Genomic DNA, 24775 nt, shown 5'->3' with positions numbered 1-24775 from the left:
AACTACCCTAAGATTCCATCTCACCCCAATTAGAATGGTGATGATCAAGAATACAAGCAACAATAGGTGTTGGAGAGGATGTGGGGAAAAAGGTACACTCATACATTGCTGGTGGGGCTGCAAATTAGTGCAGCCACTCTAGAAAGCAGTGTGGAGATTCCTTAGAAAACTTGGAATGGACCCATCATTTGACCCAGCTATCCCACTCCTTGGCCTATACCCAAAGGACCTAAAATCAGCATACTACAGAGATACAGCCACAACAATGTTCATAGCTGCTCAATTCACAACAGCCAGATTGTGGAACCAAACTAGATGCCCTTCAATAGATGAATGGATAAAGAAACTGTGGTATATATACACATGGAATATTACTCAGCCATAAAGAATAATAAAATCATGGCATTTGCAGGCAAATGGATGAAGTTGGAGAATATCATGCTAAGTGAGGTAAGCCAATCCCAAAAAACCAAAGGACAAATGATGTCTCTGATAAGCGGATGATGATGCATAATGCAGGGGGAGGGAGGCAAGAATGGAGGAAGGATGGATTATATACAGGAAAAAGAGGGGTGGGGGGAGGAAAAATAAGAGAATGAGACAAACATCATTACTCTATGTAAATGTATGATTACACAAATGGTATAACTCTACTTCATGTACAGAGAAACAAGTTGTACCCCATTTGTTTACAATGAATCAAAATAAATAAATTTAAAAAATAAACATGCCATTGCAACATCAAAAAAAATAGTCAGTTGGGATTTTGTTTGGGATTGCATTTAGTTTGTAGATCAAATTTGGGATATCATTTATAGCTAAACAATTAAATCTTCTGATTCATTGAAAAAAAACAAACCTGGTAACATTAGCAAACACATATTTTACATATAGTAGTATAATCTTTTCTCTCTTCTCACATTATGGGATGAATTATACCCCCCTATTCATATGTTGAGTTTATCAGAAAATGACTGTATTAGGAGACAGGAGCTTTAATGAGGCAATTAAAGTTAAATAAGGTAATATTGGTAGGCCTAAGCCAGTATGACTGCTGTCCTAATAAGAACAGATTAAGACACTGACAGACCTAAAGGGAAGATCATGTGAAGATATCAGAAGATGATGGTCATTCTCAAGCCAAGAAGGAAGGCCCTCAGAAGAAGCCAGCCCTGGTGACCTTGACCTTGAACATCTAGGCTCCAGAACTGTGAAGAAATCAATATCTGTGGCATAAGCTACCCGGTCTTCCAGTCTTCGTTATAGCAGCACCAGCAAACTGATGTACCATATTTTGTTAATAATCTGATTCTACCCCAGAAAGCATTTCATTAATATAGCTTTTGCCCTCCTATTATGAAAGTACTTTCTTATTTTTTTAATATATATTTTTAGTTGGAGATGGACATAATATCTTTATTTTATTTATTTTCATGTGGTGCTGAGGATTGAACCCAGTGCCTCACAGGTACGAGGCAAGTGCTCTACCACTGAGCCACAACCCCAGCCCTGAAAGTACTTTCTATATAAGTAATTTCCTCCTTGTTTCATGAATACTTCAAATTGCTAGCTGGTATAACTGCACCTTTCTAACATGATTTGAGAGATCAGTATCAATAAAGTTATGAAAAATTTCTAAAGTCCTCAAATGATGTTTGATACTGTTATTTATGTAATACACAGGAAGAATGTAAAATGGAATGCAGCATAAATAAAACAAAGGCTACTGGGTTATAAAAATTCAAAGAGGTGCTTGCTCAGCAGCACATATACTATAATTGGAATGATACAGAGTCTAGCATGGCCCCCTGTAAAGGGATGACACTCAAATTTGTGAAGCCTTCCATATCTTAATGTGTGTGGAGAAGTTCTGTATGTGAGGAGGAATAAAGAAAATAAAAGTGGATCTAAAAGTGAAAAAAAATTCAGAGAGTATGAGACATCATTCTATTCAGTCAACAAACATTTTCTGTTCACATGCCATGCCCTAGGTCCGATTTCGGGAGTTGGGGACAGGGCAGCAAGCTCTGCCTGAAGATGACCTAGCTTTCTGGATAAAGAAGGCAATAGCTATTTCTTTTTATTCCAGTCAACTTGTATTACCAAGCACCATGTGTTTAATCTGATTTCCTGTGGAATCTGTTGGATTTACACCTTGAATTAGACCAAGTTTTGAGTTAGGATCCAGAGAACTATGAGCTGGTTTCTTGTGTTTGTTGAGTACAGTCACTTTCTGTCTTCAAGTGTCCCAGACAGTGGACAGTTGAGCACTGTTTGGAGGCAGCTGCAACTCAATTGGGGCAATACGCATCTAGGGAGATTTTCCCCTTGTAAGGATGGATGACTGGATGAATATAAGGGAATCTGGTGGATGGAAATGTTTTAAATATTGATTGTAGTGATGAGGTTACATAGGGGTATTAATTTCACTAAACATAAAAATATGTAGTTAAATGGGTGCATTTTATTTTATGTAAAATGTGTCTCATTAAAGTTGAGTTTTTAAAATAGGAGGGGAAAACAATCAAGAGTGGAAGAGAACATGTACAGAATGGGAGAAAAATCTTTGCCACCTGTACCTCAGACAGGGTGTTTAATTTCCAGTATATTCAAAGAATGCAAAAAACTTAACAAAACAAAAAAGAAAAACACAAATAACTCAACCAAAGGGCAAAGGAACTAAATAGACATTTCTCAAAATAAGAAATACTAATGGTCAACAAATACACGAAAAGATGTTCAACATCTCTAGCAATTAGAGAAATGCAAATTAAAACTACACTGAGGGGCTGGGGAGATAGCTCAGTCGGTAGAGTGCTTGCCTTATAAGCACAAGGCCCTGGGTTCGATCCCCAGTACCCAAAAAAAAAAAAAAAAAAAAACTACACTGAGATTTCATCTCGTTCCAGTCAGAATGAGAATTACCAAGAATGGCAATTACCAAGAATACAAATAGCAATGAATGCTGGTGAGAACGTGGAGAAAATGGCACACTCATACATTGCTGGTGGGACTGCAAATTGGTGCAACCACTCTGGAAAGCAGTATGGAGATTCTGCAAAAAACTAGGAATGAAAGCACTCTTTGACCCAGCTATCCCACTCCTCGGTATATATCCCAAGGATTTAGAATCAGCATACTACAGCACTGCAGATACATCAGTGTTTATAGCAACTCAATTCAAAATAGCTAAGCTATGTAGCCAACCTAGGTGCCCTTGAACAGATGAATAGATAAAGAAAATGAGGTATATATGCACAATGGAATATTACTCAGCCATAAAGAAGAATGACTTTATGAGTTTTGCTGGTAAATGAATGGAATTGGAGACTACTATCATGCTAAGTGAAATAAGCCAATCTCCAAAAAACAAAGGTTGAATGTTTTCTTGATATGTAGAAGCTTACCCACGATAAGGTTGGGGAAGAGAAGAACAGAAATTCAGTAGATTAGTCAAAGGGAAATGAAGGGAACAGAGTGGGGATAGGAAAAATAGTGGAATGATTCTGACATAATTTTCCTGTGTACATATATGAATATATCACAGTGAATCCCACCATCATGTACATCCATAATAATGGGGTCCTAATTAAAATAAGATATATTCGATGCTTGTATAATTAGTTCCAAATGGATTCTACTGTCATATATAACTAAAAAGAACCAACAAAAAAGAAAGAAAAAAGAAAAAGGGAAATAAAAGAGGCATTACCAATATAATCAAGTATAAATTTTTAGTTCAAATTAAAATTTGGTTCTGCTTCTCTGAGGCTGTGTGGTCATTCTAACGGAATTGGGACTGCCAAAAAAGTCAAATCTCCAAATACAATTTTTGTAAACAATTTATATTATTTACAAAGCTAGTGAATTCTTTACGTTTTATAGTATGCTTACATTTAGTATTCCAGTCTCCTGGGGCTGGGTATGTAACTCAGTGGCAGACATACGCCTGGCACGTGCTAGGCCCTGAGACCAATCCCTGGAACTAAAAAAACTAAAAAAGAATTGATCTCTTCCAGTGGTATGTGAGTGGAAACCGGGTGATGTGGATACACTCAATGGAGACTTTCAGAATGCTGACTATATACAAGTGTGTGCACATGGCATTATTCAAATAATTAGAATCATCACAAAATATTCTTTATGAAGACCACTGTTAAATATATATATATATATATATATATATATTTTTTTTTTTTTTATTCTGATTCACCTCACAACCTTATAGAGAAACACTTTAGGTACAAAGTCAGCATATTATAATTAACACAAAATTCCTTACCGATGTTTTAGATTTTTGTTTCTAAATAAGCATGAATTTCCCATTTAGCCTCTTTAGACTGCTGAAGCCCAAAGTGATGTTTTCTTTTCCTGACACTTGGAGAAATTATCAGGTGTGCTACTTCTTTGACAATGTAACTCTTCCATGCTCACAAACTCTTCAATGGGGTCTTCAGTTCCTTCAGATCACAGTGGATACCTAAGTATCTGTTGGTGTTATTTCTGTTGTATTGATTTATTGAATTCAAGGAATTTATTCAAATAGTTTGTTTATAGGCCTTCCACTATCAATTAAAATAAGCTTTTATTTTTGGTAATTCCATAGAAATATTGTAGGTATTCAGATTAGTATTGCTTAATCATGGCATTTAATTTACAGAGCTCAGCTGCTGTAATTTTGTCAAGAGCGGATGATGTCGAGGAGAAGGCATTAGCTGAGCAGCCAGACACCTGGATTCCAGAGTGAGCAATAACAGGACTGAATCTGGTTTTACAAAGCAGGTACTGTAAGACTCTCATCCCCTCATTTAGGACAAGGCTTTGAGCTATATGTGCCAGGGTTCTTTTTTTTTTTTTTTTTTTTTTTTTTTTTTTCTGTGGTGCTGGGGATTGAACCCAGGGCCTTGTGCTTACAAGGTAAGCACTCCACCAACTGAGCTATATCCCCAGCCCTGTGCCAGGGTTCTTTAAGTGGAGGTTTCTTAAAGGAATTGTTCCTAGTTTGCTGGGTTTGAGATTATTCTTTTTCACCCTCCATTTGTACACCCAAACTTAATTTTTGTTTACTTTCAAGTTTAGAGCTTTGGAAAATATTTTTCAATGGAAAACATTGTTTGCTTAGAGATGTTACCTTTTAAAATATTTTAGTAATTAAATGGTACATACAGTTCCTTCACTTTCAACTCAAGAGTACAACCCTGGGGAGGAGGAGATGGGCAAAGAGGGACAGTGAAGTTGGTATCACCCTCTAAAGGATAGAATCTAAGAGATGGGACAGAAGGTAGCTTAGCTTAATTGGTAGCATAGCTAATATAATTTTATGGTAAGTTAAATAAAATGGAAGATAACATGAACAGTGCACAAGGGCAAGAACTTGTACCAGTTGATGCTTTTTTAGTGTAAGATTTAGGAATCTGTACAGAATGCCAAAATCTAGGTTGTACTTTCCCTGCATCAGAATTGTTGCTTTCATTTGTCTCTTGGTCTATAACCATGGATGAGGTGTCCTCCAGCTTGAATTCTGTTCTATCAAGGTATGGATTTTACTCTACAATCCTTTGTTTTAGCAAATTACAATTGTTTAGATGATAAAAATGGAAGCACTTAAAATAAAAGGATTTAGCTAGGCTTTTCTTTTTGGAGGGAGGAAATGCATTATTGCTTGAGGAGAGAATACATATTTAAAGTAAAAAAAAAAAAAGGAAAAAAAGGACAAAGGAAAACAAAATCAAATTAATTATGGATTTTGAAGATAATCATTGTCAATAGTCTATTTGGGAATATCCCTAATATCATCTGTAGTGTGTGTGTGTGTGTGTGTGTGTGTGTATGTGTGAGTGATGGAACCCAGGGGCACTCTTTCTATTTTTGAGACAGGGTCTAGCTAAATTGCCCAGGCTGGTCTTGGACTTGCAAACCTCTTGGTTTAGCCTCCCATGCAGCTCAGATTACAGTTGTGTGCCAACTGTGTCTGGTTGCACATGTATTATTATGGAGATAGCTTTTAACAAACGGATCAAATATTGCATTCAGTTTTGTAATCTGTTTTGACTCTTAATATTTCATGACTTTATCACAAATATGATGTACATCCTATTTTTATGACTTGAATACCATTGTATGTGGCAGAATTTACTTGACTAGTCATCATCTGTGATGCTTTAGATTGCTTCAGTTTTTCATTAAAAATTGACAATTTTAAGATGCTTTGCCTATTTAATTTAACATCTATGCACATGAACATTTTTTCAAGTTTATTTTTTCCTTTAAATTAGTAATACAGATTTGCGAGTGGAGAAAACTATTAGTAAAAGTGGAAATATTTTTACTTCATGAGGCGGCTTTTCCCTTTTCTACTCTATTCATGGTCACATTTTAGGGTGACCCAAGTACCATTCCTCTTTTGTTTGGTACTTTATACACAGAAGCCAAGACGTTAACTATATATTAGGCATGAGTGGTACAAGTTTGTTCTATGTGGATTTTACTGTTCTTACCCTATTCCATGGGTATTTGATTGCCCCTGTGTTCTCCTCAGAGTTCCCTAGACCCTCCATAGTGGCTCCTGGCATGACTCCCCTCCCAGATAGGTCTTTTGCTCTCATTAGTCCTTTCTCTAGTTCCTCAAATGTTATTAGGTGAGGGAGTCAGGCTTAAAGATGCTGCCCTGTGTTCTTCCATTCCTTTAGTGCCTTGCAAGGTGAACCATCTGGCTAACCATACACTTGCTGGTCCTGCATTACTACATAACTGTGACAAGTAAATGTATGCATACTCCCAGTATCACTTATCAAACACAAGATGAGATTTTAAAGCTAGTCATATTGGCGTATGTCTGTAATCTCAGCTACTCAGGAGGTTGGAGCAGCAGGATCTCAAGTTCAAGGTCAACCTGGGAAACTGAGAAAGACAAAATAAAAAATAAAAAGAGCTAGGGATGTAGTTCAGTGACATAGCACCCCTGGGTTCAATCCTTAGTACCGCCAAAACAAAACAAGAATGAAATGTTAAGGCCTTTAAGTCTTCTAAAGATGGTCAACTGGGAATCTGGGGCACATTGTTAGGGAGTGAGGTTGTCACCAGGCAAAAAGGGGGTCTTTGCATCCTCACATTACACTAAGTGAGGTCTTCCTACTTAGACCAACTTCTTTCCAGTCCCAATACCAAGCAAGAAGAGAGTTATTCAAATGCTGGGAACTGATCTCACTTCTAGAGGACCCCAAAGCCCTGGGGCTTATGCAAAAAGGCATAGAAGTGCAGCTGGGATGAAGGTAGAAGACAGGAATTCTCAATTCTTTCTTTGTATCACCCATCATTTTTTCTGGGTGTTTATAAATGTCCAGAATGTTGACTAATCAACATTTATTAAAAGTCAGCCTTATGTACTTTGCCAAGGTAAAGTCCTTAGGAAACACAGAAGTTTGATAAGTAAGCAATAGGAAGAAGTCCCTATGAGGTATGTAACATTGACATATCAGGCTCTAAGTGACCTGGGGTGATACTGTATCATGGTGGACATTCAGGTTATTATCAACTATAACCTCACCTAATGGTTTAAACAAAAAATAGTAATGTTGGTCTGGGGATGTAGCTCAGTGATGAAGTACCTGCGTTCAATTCCCAATAATGGGGTGGGGTGGTGGGGTAGGGAAGGAATGTTAATAGGATACTTTGAAGCAATTTGGTGCTTGGGAAAATGACTACATACTGAAGAATTGTGAGGATTGGCTTTAGATTAATACAGGTATCCAGCTGTATGAGGCTTCCCTGTTAGGTGTACAAAACTATCTTTAGTCCACCACAGGGAAACAGATTGAGATAATTACTGCTCCTGGAGATTGATCTGCAAAGTGCTTGATGCTGGTTACCATTGTGCTTGATGAGTGTTGCAACTGTTAGTAATGAGACAACTTCTACTTTCTACCTCACAATTTACTTGGAGAAATGCAAATAAAAATAATACATATTAATAAATGCTGTGATGCAGTCCATATAAAAATGCTGCTTAGGAACAATGTAAACTCATCCAATTATAGATGATAGGATGGTCAAAAGTTCTAAGTTTGAAATATCAATAAGAAAACAATTATTCATATAAACAAGTATAAACTTATTATGTGGCAGTAGTTATCAATGTTCCTTCTGATCAGAATGACCTAGAAATTCAATTCTAGTAAATCCTTTTATGGAAATAAGATAAAGATCAGCTATAAAAATATATACCTGATATATTTTTATATAAATATAAAATGTATTTTTTAAGATATAAAAATGCTCATCTTTCAATTTTTTTATTTTGATGAAAAAACAAGTGCAAGTTCATTAATTGGGGAATGATTAAATAAATTATGGTAGATCAATATGGTATTTTTTAATCTATAGTTTTTAAAAAATGTTAATTGGCATGGAAAAATATTTATGATGCTATAGAAAAAAATGGAGGTTACCAAATGTTATACATGATACCATTATTGTGGAAAAATATGGAAATGATCAAAGGATCAACAGAAATCTCCCTTGTCTCATAATAAAGGAAATATAGGGTAGACAGTGTAACTCAGTGTTAAAGCACTTGCCTAGCTAGTATGGGTGAGGCCTTGGATTCTATTCCCAGTAACACAAGCAGGGGGAAAAGGAAAAAAAAAAAAAAAAAAATGCTAGCTAAATACTGACTAATGCAAAGGAAATATTATCTGACCCTAAATAGAATAAATCCAGTGTTTTCTATGCTTGCACATGATCTCAACAATATTCTTAAACTTTGACTTCTAAGCTCTTAATGGATTTGTTCTCATTTAAGGAAAAAAATTCTGTTATAGGCCTGCTTATCTAAGTTAGGCAGATGGTTCACATCCATATTTCTAGAGTGATTTCAAAACAACTGGAGCCAGAATGACTGTTTAAAAAGCTCTTCTGTAGGAAGTTAAGGAAGTGTTTTGAAATTAGCAATCTTTGTTTTTTCTTTGGAAAACAAATATTTTTCCCTTTAAACTGTTTTCGTGGGAAGCTAAATGAGAGAATGAATTCTTTGTAGAATGTAGTTTTTTTCTTTTGGATACTATAAAAAGTATTAGAATGTGTGTTCTGATGGAAAGAATGAATGGTATATTTGAAGTGAATAACTGAGAAATTTAGTTGATCAGGGTAAATAACTCAATTTTTGCACTATCATCTTTTGGGTTGTATAGTTCTTTGTGGTACCAGTTACCCTGTCCATTGTAGAAGGTTTCGCAGCATTGCTGGCTCCGACTCACTAGATGAAAGTAGCATCCCCTCCCCAGTGGTGACATAAAAATCTTCAGACATGGGCAAATTGTCCCAGAATTGAGAACCAATGATTTAGACAAATTTAAAAAAACTGTTGACTGAATGCTGTGGCTTATTAGAATGTATGTAGAGTGCAATCTTCTGGAGGATTTGTGTGCTTTCCAGTTTAATAAAACAGCTGAGGCTGTGGAATTGTGATTTCTCCTTTTAAGAAAGACAACTTGGTGAATTATACTTTTATTCTAGTGTTTTTATTCCTAACAGAAGTCAGGACCAAACTCTGAGAAGTACACCACCATTTCACCAGGGCTATATCCCTGGTTAATTAAAGAGAAATCATAAAAGGCAATGAATGTATTGCTAACAGGTAACTATGAATCTCAAAAGCATCACAGTGCAAATGATTGAAAATATTTTCTCAAAAATTTCATCTATAGTAAAAGGGGACTAATTATCAGAGAAAAATCTAGCTTTCTACAGCAACTAGCAACTGACCCTTCCCTGTCCCTAATTCATCACTTGTCCTTCCTCTGCTGAGAAAAAATGAAGGAAAGAAAAGTACCAAAAGCATGGACACTGAAAGGATATAGAAAAAAAGAGCATGTCTAGGTTTTTCTCTAACCTCTTATTCACTTTCTAATCCCGGGTACCTCCTAGATGCCAGAGGGACTGGAGGAGTATGTGTTCCCTTTAGAAGCTTATGGTAAGATAAAGCAATTCAATGCATACAAACAACAAAAGGAAGAAGAAAGTAACTTTTGAGAGCATCCAGTAAAGTCCATGTGAAGTGGATCAAACCCAGGACCTTATGTGTTAGAAAAGTACTCTGAGCTACATACCACAAGCTCCATGAGAGTTTATGATCTTCAGTATGAGGGACAAGAAAGAGCATTGCTAGGGTTAGACCTTGAAGATCAGGCAGAATTAAAAACATAAGCAGCTGGGGCAGGGGAGGAGGAATGACTTCAAGGGGGTGGGGTTGCCTGAGTGAAGAGAGGCCAGAATGGCAGGAACAAAAGTGAGTTGTGAGCAGTTCTGATTGGCTTAGAAAGTGGACTTGAGTGCCCAGTGGGCTAAAACTCTAATTCTAAAAACAATGAGAAGTTATTGACAGATTCCAAGCAGGGGAGTGATTGTACTGCCAGTTTCTAGGATCTACTTGGCTGCTCATGGAGGCCCCAAAGCTATTTTAATGTCAAATAATAGTGGCAATATATTTTGAGTTCCTTGGAGGTGAGAGAGAGGCAATAAATTAGCACGTCATCAACTATTCTTGTTTTACTTTTGAATGCGATCAGGTTTTATAGTGTTGGGAACCAGGGTCAATTAATTTAAGATAAGTGAAAGTGCCTGTTGCATAGGTGGCAGGTTCTTTAAAAACAAAACAAAACAAAACAAAGCAGGTGGAGCCTCCACTTCTGGGAATATTGAAGAAGTGCTGTATTAAAGTACAGGCTGAGTATCCCTTATCTGAAATTCTTGGGACCAGAAGTGTTTCGGATTTGACTTTTTTTAAAAAAAACTTTGGAATATGTGTGTAGACCATACCTGTTGAGCATCCCTAATCTGGAAATGCAAAATCCAAAACTTTTGGGGCTCAAAATTTCAGGTTTTAGTTTAGGGATGTTCAACATTTTTTTTTTTTTTTTTTTGGGTACCGGGCATTGAACTCAGGGGCACTTGACCACTGAGCCATACACTGAGCCATCCCTATTTTGTATTTTATTTAGAGACACGGTCTCACTGAGTTGCTTAGTGCCTCACTTTTGCTGAGGTTGGCTTTGAACTGGTGATCCTCTTGCCTCAGCCTCTGGAGCTGCTTGGGAGCAACTTCTAATAACCCAATTCTTTGTATTTCCTTGGGGATTAATCTGTCTTTTGGACAAACAACTTTCTTTTGTCACCAAAATCCTACTTTAGCACCACAGCTTGCTATTGTCTGCTCTAATCCCATGCTGGACTCTGCTGTGGGGGCCAAGTACATATGACTATCCCAGGTTCTTGTGAAAACTGTCAATGTGAACATATAAAACTTTTTTTTTTTTTTTTTTTATACTCGGGATTGATCCAGCGGCACTTATCTATTGAGTCACATCCCCAGTCCTTTTTGTGTTTTATTTAGAGACAGTCTCACTGAGTTACTTAAGGCCTCATGAAGTTGCTGAGGGGGGCTTTCAACTCATGATCCTCCTGCTTCAGCTTCCTGAGTTGCTGAGATATTATAGACATGTGCTGACACACCCAGCTTTGAGTATATAAAACTCTTACCAAAGAATAAGATAAAATCCTACCCAGATCAGGATAAGGTTTGGCTACATATAACTTGGGAATTCAAAATAACAGTGGTTTATACAACATTGTTTGTTTCTTCTTTTCTTTCTTTCTTTTTTTTGTGGCGCTAGGGATTGAACTTGGGCCTTGTGATGTGAGGCAAGCACTCTACCAACTGAGCTATATCCCCAGTCCCATAGTTTGTTTCTTATGTAAAAGCTTATAGGGACAGGTGCTGGGGTTGTGGCTCAGTGGTAAAAGTGCTTGTCTAGCATGTGTGAGGCACTGGGTTCGATTCTCAGCACTGCTTATACATAAATGAATAAAAATAAAGGTCTATCAACATCTAAAAAAATATTAAGAAAAGAAAAGCTTACAGAAACAGTATGTTAGTTAATGGCTTCACCTTCAAGGTCACCTGGTATTCCAAAGTGGATGCCAGAATTCCAGCCATTGTATTCACATTCCAAAAAGCAGAAAAGAGGAAGCCTTTTCAGAGCTTTCCTGGAACTTCCATTCACATCTCATTGGCTAGACCACACTTAAACACAGGGTTTGTAACCAAGGGAGAGGGGAGAATGAACACTAGATGGGCATGCAATAACCTCTTCCACCCTGATCTATGCCTGACCCTACCAGTGAGATGCTGGACTTCACCTTATCAAAAGTATACTAGTAGACTAGAGCTGTAGCTCAGTAGTGGACCACTTGCCTAGTACACGTGAGGCACTGGGTTCAATCCTTAGCACCACATAAAAATAAGTAAATAAAATAAAGGTATTGTGTCCATCTACAACTAAACATATTTTTAAAAAGGATACTAGCTCTTAGGGAGCACATACTCACCATTTCCAATCCTGGTGAGCACAGAAGGATGAAGGTAGATTCTGGCAAGAGAGAAACGGCCTCTTAAGGTCATTTAGCCTGGCGATAGATGGTGAATTCTCAATGGTGAGGTAGATTAACTGTTTCAAAGTGGGCCTTCTCCCAGATATCCAGTGGTGACTTCCCTCTGCTTCATCATGTATTCCATGAATAGAAAACATGTGACTTAAGTGCCATCTTCCCCACCTCCTTCATTCATGGCAACACTCTTCCCTAGTGAGCCGGAACCACCTCAGACTTTTCAACACAATGTTCCTGTTCCTGGCAGTTACTCTGGTTCAAAAGACTTGGCACTAATACTTAAATCTATCACCCATCCTTACTGTTTTGGTGGGAATTTTTATTCTGATAGGGAATCTCTAAATATTTTGTTACTTCATGGAAATAAACCACCTCATAGTGGAATTTTGGATATACCCACATGTGATAAATGTAGATATTTATAAGTAGCAGGCTGGCATTTTTCAGATTTTACCATTAACTAGTTGTTAGTACCCTCATTGCAGGATACTTTCTAACCTTGTTCCTGTGATTATTTACCTTATTGTACTGTGAGTTTCTCAAGGGCAGGGACTATATCTTATCTACTTCGGTCTCCAAGGTGCCTGGCTCCATATATGAATCGCCTTGCACTGGTCAAGGTCAAGTAGCTATCAAAGTAAATACTTCCTCTATAGCTGTTTCTCATCAAATACCAAAAGGAGTCCTCATGAGAAGAGGAGGTCACTGGAAAGTAAGAGAGTTACAGGAGAGCAGCAACAGTTGTACTACAAACAAAGGGTCTTAGTTATTCTACAACTGCCTTAACTGCCTTAGTAATGTTTCAGTAATTGATACAGAAAACTGGCTACAAGGTGATAAGAATAGGGCAGCTATACCCTTAGAAGTTTTTTTTTTTTCCTTCCTGACTCTGCATTTTCCTTCTTTTGTTTTCTGTGTTCTAGGGATGGCTGGAATTTCACAGAGGAAGAAGGGGATCAGTGGGACAGAAAAATCCCTGAACATCAATGGATCATCCTTTGGTAAGGACATGTGGCTCCCCTGACCCCTAGTTATGTCTTCCCTACTTCCAGATGCCCTCCTCAGTTAACACTACCCCACAGGGAAGCATGCAGACAGCTATGCTGGCTCTTAAGTCCCATTCTCTCCTGAAGGTCTTTAAAGTTAACATTATTACAAATATAAATTTTATGATCAAATGCACATTATTTAGTATGCCTGAATAGGTATACACTTTACACATACAGGTCAACGCTGTGCTTATTCTCACACCATGCCCCTGATTACAAAGCAGCACAGACAATAAAAAAAAACCCTCTGACCCACCACACATTATGGTCCTGAAAATGGGCATATACATTCCCTGGGAAGCAAGTTCGGGACAGGTAAAAGTAAACATGTTATTTTGTCTTGCTGCCATCTGCACCTCTTTGGAGGGCTGCAATACTTTAGAACGTCCCTTTTACATTTGTGCTCTCATCACTACTTCGCAGTCATTTCTTTCCCAAGGGCATCTGCCACTTATCCCAACAAATGGCAATACCACAGTTCAGAGAATGTGCTTTTTTTTTTTTTTTAAATAAAGGATGAATAAATTTATAAACATTCCTGTGTGTTGGAGGTACAGGCAGATTTTTTAAAAAGACTAGATGTGGAGAATTAAAAAGTCTGTAAAGTCTGACGACTTTTACTGATATGCCTCGCAATTGGCTTCAGTTCAGTCCCTGTTTCCAGTGTGACAAAAACCGACCTCATTTAAAAGTGAAACAAGGGTAGTCGGTGAGTTGTATTAACTTGTCTACGTCTTATGAACCTCTAGGAACTCAAACATCTTGCACCTAATTCGCCATTAAAATAGCTCGAGTCTCCAAGATTTATTTTGGGGCTTAAAACAAGATCACTATCATGACCTCGGAAAAAGTTTTAAACAGAAGAACCTAACTTCCATTAAGGCCTAATTTCTTCAGACGCTTTTAATAATACTGGTTATAATAAAAGCTTCCGCGGTCCCCCAGAGGCCGGGGCGGGCCCTGCGTTCCCGGGGCTGCGCCAGTGTACCCCACGCCGACCCGTGTCCCTCTGCTGCACTCTTGCGGATTCTGACCTCTCCGCTTACTCCCGGGGGTCGGGAACCCGCAGGCGTGGGGCCGCCAGACACACCTCTTAAACCCGCGGCCCAGGGAGGTTGAGGGAGCGAGACCAGCAGAGGAAGGGTCTCCAGGGGCCGAGTTCCCCTCGCCGTAGCTGAAGGCCGGGCGCCGCGTGGAGTCGGCCCAGCCCGCGGGGCGACCCCGCACCTCCCTCAGCCCCGGATCTGCTTCCAGGGCAGAGGGAAGAGGCGGCGACGGGGCGGGGCAGGGGCTGCGGCGGGGGCGGGCGCGCCGGCGGGGGCGGGCGCGAGCATCCTCCCGCCGCACCGCACAGTACCTCGCCGCGCCAGCCGAGGGCCGCGCCCACGCCCTCCCGGCTGCCCGGCGCGCACCCGCGTGTCCCCGGCCTGAACCGGAACCGCTTGCGGAGGCCGCCGCTGCCTTGGGGCACCCGGTGCCGACAGCGAAGCGCGGGGGGGAGGCGGCCTGCGCGGCGCCGCCCGCCATGGCCGCGGCGGGGTGAGCTCCGCACGGCGGCCGCAGTCGCCCGGAACCGAGCGCTCCTCCGCCCCGGACAGGCCCGCCGGGCTCGGGCGGGCGCGCACGGAGCCCGAGGGGAGCTGGTGCCGCCGCCCGCTCGTCGCCACCGCCGCCCGCTCGTCGCCGCCGCCCATGGCGAGGCCCCGCCGCCGCCGCCGCTGCCGCTGCCGCTGCTGACCCGGCGGCCGGCCGCGGCTTCCGCCCCCTCCCGCGGCGGCGGCGGGCGGGCCTCCCTCCACGCCCCCGCGCCCCGCACCGGGGACTGGGAAGAAGGCTAGAGCAGCAGGAATCGGGGGGCAGCCGAAGATGGGGAACACTACCTCGTGCTGCGTGTCGTCCAGCCCCAAGCTCCGGAGGAATGCCCACTCCCGGCTGGAGTCCTATCGGCCCGACACGGACCTGAGTCGTGAGGACACGGGCTGCAACCTGCAGCACATCAGCGACCGGGAGAACATCGACGGTGAGCGCGGCGGCGGCCCCGCAGAGCCCCCTTCCGCAGCCCCGCACCCCGCCCGCTGCGCCTGGGCGCTCAGCTGCACACCCCGCGTCGGCGCGGCCGTGCTGCTTCTGCTCTCAGCCACTTTCTGTCACCCATGCTTATCTGGCTCTTGGTCCGCGCCACTGGGCGCCCGGTTCCCGCATCTTCTGAGCTACCCCCAAGGTTTCCCCACAAGTGAGCCGGGAAACTTTGCCAGCCGTGGCTCGAAAGCCTCGCGGGGCTGATCGTGGGGAATGGTTGTGTGCAGATCGCGAGGTGACATGAACTGGGTCCTTGTACAGACCTGAGCGGTCAGTGCGGCGACTGAGAGTCTGGGGGTTCCAGGCACTGACCGAATGTAGCCTGAGGCCAAGTTAGGCGCGACGAGGGAAAGCGTGTTTGTCCGTTCAAAAGGGAAGGAAAATAAAAAAAGTTATGCCTTGGCATAACTGAGAAGTGAATTTCCATTTTGAAATTATGGACCTTAGTTGCCCTGAGTCGGTTTCCCGGACACTTTAAAGTTGACTCCACTGATCTGTCCCCTACCCTTGTTGCCGTTAAAAATGAAAACATCGCAAGGAAAAAAACAAAAAACTGTGTGTGTGTGTGTGTGTGTGTGTGTGTGTACACACACATGTATATTCTTATATCTATATTCAGGGGAAAAAAATGTGACAGGAAGATGGTTGTAAGATAGGAGTCAAATACCTTTACCTGAAATGCTTTTTTAGAAGATTGTCACACAGCTTTGGGTTAAGTCACCTAGTTTTTGCGTGGATTTGAGTTACAGTCCTATGAATTTGATTCATCTGGGTAACTTTTGGTTTGGCCTAGAGTTTGTGAAAAAAAAAAAAAAAACAATTAAAGGACTCATTACTGAACCTGGTAATATTTATCTTTTGGCTGTGCAGTATCCTTGTTTTATCAGCTCTCTGGCCTATGAATAGCTACATAAAATGCAGTTTACATAATTTTCAACTTTAAAAAATTAGAAATTAGAAATTTATTTTTATGAAAACTTGATTTTTCTTTTTCTTTTTTTAACGCTCAAATCCTCTTACCGTTAAAATCTAATTGAACTAATATGAAAAAAAATTCTTGTGTGAATGAATTGACAAAACTCTCAATTCATTCTTGTTGAGTTTAGGATGGGGCATTCCCTTTAATATAGAAACCCATATTTAAATTGCTGAAAGAATTTTCTCATTGTTTGGCTTCTGTTAATTTTTTTCTAAAGGTAATTTCCTCCTAAGATGACAACTTTATTAAATAAGTACCATACATAGACTAATACAACATTTGGTTTATAATAGGTACTTAGTAAATTCTAGGTCCTTATGTCTTTTCTATTGTTGTTACTTTAGCTGTCCATTATCTTAGCCTGTTCTTTACATGTCTTTGAACTACAGCCATTCGTTATTTTGGGATTTATATATGTTAAAGCATCTAGAAGGATATCAAGGCCAGAACTGCTATAGCCCCAAGCTTTTAATAAATGTTTGGCATTTAGTAAAGTTTTAGTATTATATTTTAAAGGAAGCAGTCAATGAATGAATTTATTATAGGAAGCTGTTAACTAGTCCTACACAATGTGGACAGGCAACAACATTTGGAAATTTTTTTTCTTTATGTTGTATACTCATATTTGGTGGATGCTTTATGTTTTAAACAATAGATAATTTAAAAAAAGGAAAAAAAGTTTTCACATTTCTAAGTGCCAAGCTGCATAGTATTTTTATGGATTTTAGCAATGAAGAGGCATTTATATGTGGGGTGTGTGTGTGTGTGTGTGTGTGTGTAGGTGTAGTATGTAATTGTGACCAGCTATTTGGCACTAAGGCTTAGAAGGATTTTGCCAGTGGACAATGCAGTGTTATTTCATTTGAAAGAAATCTAAGTTTCAGTCATCCAGTATTTTTGAGAGAATTTTTGGAAGATCACAACTTTTTTGGTGGGGTTGCTGGGTACTGGGGATTGAAACCAGGGTGCTTTACCCCTGAGATACATCCCCAGCCCTTTTTATTTTTTTATTTTGAGGGTCTCACTAAGTTGGTTAGTTGCTGAGGCTGACCTCGAATTTGGTTTCCTCCTACCTTAGCCTCCTGACATTACATGTGTGTGCTACCACACCTGGTCATCAACTCTTCTTTTACAGATTTGGAATGGTTTGAGAATGCAAAGGGCAAGTAAGATTGTTTCTAATGTAGGTTGTAGTATAATTTCACCCTGTTAGCTAATAATATTTCATATAATGTTGCTAGTTTAAACTCAGAAATTATAAGTTATCATTTAAACACTGTTCTGTCTCTCAAAATCAGTTAATACTACTTCTAGGATTTATCTGCCTGGCAGTTCTCAGCATTGATTTTATTACTTTTTTTTTTTTTCAGTATTGGTTTTTAGTTTGACCAGAAATTCATATGTCTTTCCTGTTACTGGACTTTAGTATTAATGTTTATTTAAAGTTCTCCAAGAAATTCTAAGATGCAGCTGGGCTTGAAAATCATTGATTGAAAATGTTACCTGCTGTTCAGAGGTATTTTAGTAGCAGTTCTTGTGATATCAGAGACTTGGAGAAGAGAACAGATTTGTTCAGGTTAAGAAATTCATATATGTATGTATACACATGTACACACACTATATGTCTACATATACCTATTTTTGTCTATTTGTATTGGAGTTTCTGAGTTCTGTATTATTAGGTTGCATAACTGTGGGTTCATCCAACTGCAGATAAAAAAAAAAAATTCTAAAAATTGTGTCTGCAGATAAAAAAAAAATTCCAAAAAATTTTGTCTTTATGAATACATACAAACTTTTTTCATTATTCCCTGAACATACAGAATTACAGCTATTTGCATAGTACTTATATTCAGTATTATAGGGATGATTTGAAGTAAATGGGGGAATGTGTGTAGGTTATATGCAAATATTAAGCCATTTTATATAAGGGACTTGAGCATCTGTGGATTTGTTTCCTGCTGGGGTCCTGGAACCAGTGTTCTGCAAATATAGAGGGATGACTGTATATTGACTGTTAGATTATTAGAACATTTTAAAACTACATCTCAAGCATTCTCCACTCCAGTATAATCAAAAACTGAAGTGGGACTAGGGATATCAATCAGGAGTGGAACACTTGCCTAGCATGCGTAATGACCTGGGTTTAATCCCCAGTAACTACAACAACAACAACAACCACCCCTGACCCACCCCCCACTCCCAGAAAACAAAAAGAAACCCAAAACGCTGAAGTGCTCAAGTGTCTTATATTTTGAAAAACATCTCAGGCAACTACCAGTGTTGAAAGTTTCAGTGTTCTTGGATCTTCTATGATAGCTTAGTTTCTTTAAATCACAGAGATACAACATGCATCTGTTTTCCCCACCTCACTCCCAGACACACAAAGGGGTGATATTTGTCCCATAGAATTTCAGTGACTGAGATAGGGTAGGTAGACTTCTGTGATATCTCTGGCAACTTGCTGTATCTTTGTACTCAGTATATGTTAGTGTTAGGTTATTTGTTTTTTAAATTTTATTAGACTCATCTGTTCTCCAGCTATTTTTTCTTATAAAGTCATTCAGAGTTTTAAGCAAGATGATCATTTAATGGAGATAGTAGTAACTGGAACATGCATGTACTTCTTACTCTGTCCTGGATGCTGCTCTAAGTACATGACTTCTGTTCAAGAGTTCACAATAATCCTATGGGTAATAATATTATTGTAAGACAAATAAATGAGGCATAGAGAGGAGAAATGACTTGCCCAAAGTCACACAGCTGAGAAATGGCAAATCTTGTTTGACCAGCTGTTACACATTGTCTAGCCTGGGATTGCCTTTTGGGATAGGATGTTTCCTGTCATTGTATTTATACCCATAATTTCTCTTTCTTTCTACCTCCCTCCCTCTCCCTCCCTTCCTTCCTTCTTTCCTCCCTTTTTCTTTCTTTCTTTTCTTTCTTTCTTTTCTTTCTTTCTTTTTTTTTTTTTCCCTTTTGGTACCAGGGATTGAACCCAGGGCTACATTCCTGGTCCTTTTTCTTTTTTATTTAGAGACAGCATCACAGTGAGTGGCTTAGGCCTTACCAAATTGCTGATGCTGGCTTTTAATTTGCAGTCTCACTACCCCAGCCTCCCTAGCTGCTGGGATTTGTAATCCCACCACACCTGATTTACCTATGGTTTCTTAAAGAATAAATTTTATATGTCTGCAACATTTAGTCTAGACTTCCATGATTAGATGGGAGTAGATGAGGGATGAACTAAAGAGACTTTAAAATGTGATGAGGTCAAATAAATCAGAATTACTGGAACATCTGTACCGTCGTATCTTTTTGGGGTTTTGCTTCAAAGTGATTGATGGCAACTGTATCCTTTTATAACTTGCCTGCCATCCTTGACAACTCAGTGCTTGCCTCATCCCAGATCCAATCTGCTAGGAAAGCATGACTCTGCCTTCAGAATATATCTAGAATCTGATTGCTTCTTAAAAACCTTTCTAGTTGCTCTTCAGACCTAGGTTGTGGTCTGTTCTGCCAACCTCCCTAATCTCCCTGTTTCCACCCTTGCAGCCTTTGAGGTTGAGATCTAATTGAAACTCAAACATGTCACTTCTCTGTACAAAAAATTGCAGCGACTTTGTAGCTCAGTGGTGTAGCACTTGCTTTGCATGTGTGAGGCACTGGGTTTGATCCTCAGCACCAGATAAAAATAAATGTATCCATCTGCAACTGAAAAAAAAAATTGCAGTGACTCCTCATTATATATACCAAGTGTATGCCCTTTGTGATCTACCAGGCCTCTTTTCTTACCCACTTGCTGGCTCAATCCACCCCCACTAGCCTCCTTTGCATGTTTTTTTTTTTTTTTTTTTTGCCTGCCAGGAATTGAACCCAGAAGTGCTTAACCACTGAGGAGCCACATCCCAGCCCTTTTCATACTTTAGAGACATTGTCTCACCTTGCAAAGTTGTTGAGGCTGGCTTTCAACTTGTGATCATCCTGCCTCAGCCTCCTGAGCCAATAGGATTACAGTTGTGTGCCACCATGCCCGGCTCAACTATTTCCGCACTGTTCTTGAACCCAACCCTGGGCCTTTGCACTATTCTGACTGGAATGTTCTCTGTGTACTCTAAGCTAAAGCCCTCACTGCCTTTTGTCTTGGTTCAAGTCTTACTTTTTAGCAAGGTCATCTAATATCCCTCCTGCCACTCCACAGCAATCCTAGTATGCATTTTCCTTACTACTGTTTTCTGATACTGAATCAGCTTATGATATACTGTTAAGTATATGCATATATAATAACACCTGTTAGAATGGAAGTTCCAATAGTACTTTAGTTGTTCATTACTATAACCCAAATGACTACAAAATGCCTGATTACTTGAAAATACTCTAAGTGTTGAATCAACAAGTGACTTTGGAATCAGCATATCATCATGTGCATTTATGAGGAGGAGAAATGGGGGGTGGGTAGGTGGTAATGAACAGGACTTTAATAATGAAAGTAGGATTGTTTCCATTTTAACCTGAGAAGTAGCAGAGAGGGTAAAGCCCTGAAAATGAAACTTAAGAAAGATTTTAATGACTTCTCCCCACCCCCAAACCAAAACCAAAACCCCAACTGAATGGAAAACATGGCTAGTGGGAATATGTTTAACAATGTGAAATGTTGGGTCTTTTTTTCCTTATCTCTTCCAGTGAATGACTTTAGCTATGGAATTTTATCTTGTAGGATCAAAATGAGACTCAAATTCTAAACCAGAAAACACCAGATGAACATGTGCAATTATGAACATAGCCCCTCATGTTGATTTTCTAATATTTAATGTTGCAGAATATATAGCAAAATGGTACTTGATCTTTCAGAGAGAAACTGGAAGCCTAAGGGACTCATTCTAAGAACTGGAAAGATAGCTGGAAAAAGTACATTTGCTTTTATAAGTATAGGGCATTCAAGGAGCAATTTTAAGTATCTCTTACAGTATTAGCTTGAACATTACTCTTGGTTTCTTTGAGTATTTGCATTATCCTCATTCTTCAGTGTTATTTTTGTTGAGTCTGATCTTAAAACTAGTCTTGGTGGGTAAAACCATACCTGTGGACTTTAATTGGAGGCTAAGATTTTTATTAGTCTTACTGCATGTAGGATGTGAGAGGAGACTTAGACTAAGCATGACTGATTACGTACTAGCAGTGTATAGAAATATGTTTTAAAAATTTTCCCAGGGAGCTGTTCTTCACAGAATTGGTTTCCATTTACTTATCTTATTTTTCTCTTTAATTTAGAATCAGAGGGAGTCATTTGTTCCTACACCCTTGTTCAGATAATGAAACTGAGTCTCAGAGACATGCAGTCTTTTGCTTAGGTTACACAGATCATGGGCAGTGGTAGTTGAATTTGCAGTGTGTTAATTCTGGGTCAAGAACTGTGCTAATTACTTGACCTATATTATCTTTTTTACCCTTCACATTATTCTCCCCATTCTACAGAAGAAATTGAGCCTTCGAGATTAAGAAATTTGTTCAGTGTTCTACAACTTGTTGGTAGCAGTTAATCTACCATCTTGTGTGAAAGCTCCATGCCTCAGCTGACCTGTGACAGCTAACTAGGGATGGGTTGGTGTTTAGAATTCAAACCTCCTGTTGTGTGGTCCACTCTCGCTTTAAGAGGTTCCCAGTTATGACCTATTTGCTTTTGACTAGCAGTATTTTGTGGTTAGAATTTTTACTTTTCTCCCTGCTTTTTGAGAGGAGTGGCGATTCCATAATTTTGTGGATTGGCAGATTTTCTTATCCTCTTCTACAAAACTGTCTCTATCATCTTAAATAGATGGACGCCTTTACATTTCTGGCTAGCTGAAACTAACACAAAGATTAAATTCATTCCTGCCCAGGAAGGGGCAAAACCAAAAGGAAAGAATAATGAGGGGCAGGTCATGTGAGTGACTTTGATATTCTGTTTTAGTCTCTTAGGGTCAGAGATTTAGCTCCAAGTGTGTCATGGTGGAATACTTTAAGGAAACAGTAATGTCTTAAGAGGGCTGTTGACAATATTATACTTGTCATACTTCAAAGTATAGATCTTTTCATTTTTCAACATTTAGGCAAGAGGGATCAGTCCACAGCATTAATAGTTGATGTACTTTCAGCATTATTCCATTATTTCAGCATGTAGCTGAAAGAAAGGGAGAGTTCACTTTCCCTGTAGCATTTCTCATTATCCTGAAATGTTGAGGATTTTGTTGCTAGGAATCTTGTTGAGGAGACCATTTCTTCTCCGTGTTCTGAGACCCAACATTATTCTATTCTGTCTTTCCCGAAGAGCAAAGAAGAGACTCAAGGAGGGTAAATTCAGAGAGAACTTTCTTCAGGGGTATCATAGTGCATGCTTGTAGCTCTATAAAGTGTGGTGGCAGGCAAAGAGCAATAACCTAATAATTGGAAGACCCACATTCCAGATGTGGCTCCACTGTTAATTGTACCTCCATCCAGCTGAGCCTTGTCCTCCTCTTCTGCTTAAAAAAAGTGCTTAAAAATACTGCCTTACCTTACATCCTGAAGTAAGAATCAAAATGAGGCCAAAATGCTCAATAAACCAAAAACATTAGATGAATGTATGTTATCATGACCATGGCACCTATACTGACTTTCTTGTATTTTGTGAAGTGTGTGCCAAGATCTACAATTTGAACTGTTCACAGCCAGAGAAGCTAGGAGCCCAAGGGACCCATCTTAACAAAGACATCAGTGTGGCATTGAAGACATTGTAGAAGCATATAACTCGTTAGAGCTGGGAAGGGAGAGGTTATATAGAGCTTATGACCTTTGAGTGAGAGTCTTACTGACTGTAGAATTTGGAATAAAAATACTTTGCTTTCTAGTACTTATTCCTCTTCTAAGTTGTATCTTTCCAAAGTCACTTATGATACCATGCAGTGATGAGTATGTGAAAAAGCTTTTTCCTGGCTCTTGAGGATGAGGAAGCTTACCCAGGCAGTTTACTGTGTCATAAGAGCCACATTCCTAGGAATGTCAGCATGCACCCTTAGGTGGAAGGTGAAGCTAGGGCTTGCTTTTTTTCCCTTTATTTCCCAGTCCTGGGAGTTGAACCCAGGGCCTCTTGCATACTAGGCAAGCACTCCACCACTGAGCCACATCCCCAGTCCTGGGACTTTTTTTTTAAAGAAAATTCTTCCAAGAATGAGATATGGAGCTGTGCATAAATATACTTTATGTGTGTAATATTTAATTATGTACACATAATAATATAACAGTAATAAGGTATCACACATAATATACATAATATTGTGCATGATATTTAATGTGTAATATTTTGTTAAACTATTATTTTCAGCCAGGCACGGTGATGCACACCTGTAATCCCAGCGGCTCAGAAGGCTGAGGCAGGAGGATCATGGATTCAAAGCCAGCTTCAGCAAAAGCGAGGCGTTAAGCAACTCAGTGAGACCCTGTCTCTAAATAAAATACAAAAAATAGGACTGGGGATGTGGCTCAGTGGTCTAGTGCCCTGAGTTCAATCCCCAATGCTCCTCATAAAAAATTAAAATATTACTTTCAATAAAGGGGAACTGATGAACTAAAAAAAAAATAAGCTCAACCTTGAGCAGGTTATGAGGGCTGTCTGTGTTAATTTCTTTTAGGAAACAGTCTTTTTGTCTTAGATACACAGTTGAAGAGACCTCAGAAGACATCTAACTCTTTCCCTTTCTCAGCTACTTAAGCTGTTTGTAGCTGTCACTGTGGTTCTCTTACTTTTTCTAGGGACTTCTTTTGCTGTCTGCTGTCTTGGAGAAAGAGGGTCTGCTAAACTAAAATTGAGTATTGTCAGTCTGACAGTGCTCAGATTGGTAGATCCCTGCATTCAGCAAGATTGTGCCTGAAAAGTCTTAGCCACTGACAAGACAGGTCATTTCAGGGCTTGAACAACTCCAAGCTGTTATATTGCACTCCAATACTATACTCTTGACAGTTCTGTTGCCTTGCCAGGAAGGTTGCTTTTTAAATACAAAAATGGAAAACCTTGAAATCCTTTTTTTTTTTTACTTCACCTTTCACAGAGCATTGACATGCTATACATTTGTTTTGACTTTGTAAAGAATTACAATTTTTTTAAAAAGATGGTTAAAAATTGGGCTGAAAGACAATTCTATAAAGGGAGTTCTAAAATGTTTGGACAGTGCTAACATCTCTAGGCTAAGTGTCTGGTCTTCCAATAATA

At 39.5% G+C, this 24775-nt stretch overlaps 1 protein-coding gene, 1 long non-coding RNA gene and 2 other non-coding genes across 4 annotated transcripts in view; 3 read left to right on the top strand and 1 right to left on the bottom strand.

Moving 5' to 3' along the window:
- The window catches only part of LOC124961533 (uncharacterized), a 33723-nt gene extending 18922 nt beyond the window's left edge, over nt 1–14801 (bottom strand). The window contains exons 1-2 of the long non-coding RNA XR_007104273.1: nt 14584–14801; nt 12385–12425 (exon numbers count right to left, since the gene is read on the bottom strand). This is a non-coding gene — a long non-coding RNA (uncharacterized LOC124961533). The remainder of the gene's footprint in view (nt 1–12384; nt 12426–14583) is intronic.
- Nucleotides 1750–1853, top strand: LOC124962549 (U6 spliceosomal RNA). The gene has a single exon (XR_007104551.1). It is a non-coding gene; the product is annotated as a U6 spliceosomal RNA (small nuclear RNA).
- Trnai-uau (transfer RNA isoleucine (anticodon UAU)) lies at nt 2792–2862 on the top strand. Its single transcript has one exon. It is a non-coding gene; the product is annotated as a tRNA-Ile (tRNA).
- A 15-nt stretch (nt 14802–14816) lies between the features above and the next one.
- Ccny (cyclin Y) overlaps nt 14817–24775 on the top strand; it is a 229068-nt gene continuing 219109 nt past the window's right edge. Inside the window, exon 1 of the mRNA XM_047520181.1 lies at nt 14817–15513. Within this exon, the coding sequence (XP_047376137.1) occupies nt 15360–15513 (154 nt within the window). The 5' untranslated portion in view covers nt 14817–15359. The remainder of the gene's footprint in view (nt 15514–24775) is intronic.

Source organism: Sciurus carolinensis, chromosome 12 (assembly GCF_902686445.1).
Source record: "Sciurus carolinensis chromosome 12, mSciCar1.2, whole genome shotgun sequence".
Classification (NCBI taxonomy): Eukaryota; Metazoa; Chordata; class Mammalia; order Rodentia; family Sciuridae; genus Sciurus; species Sciurus carolinensis.
The sequence above is the reverse complement of the archived record's forward strand: the minus strand, read 5'-3'. Positions and strand labels throughout refer to the sequence as shown.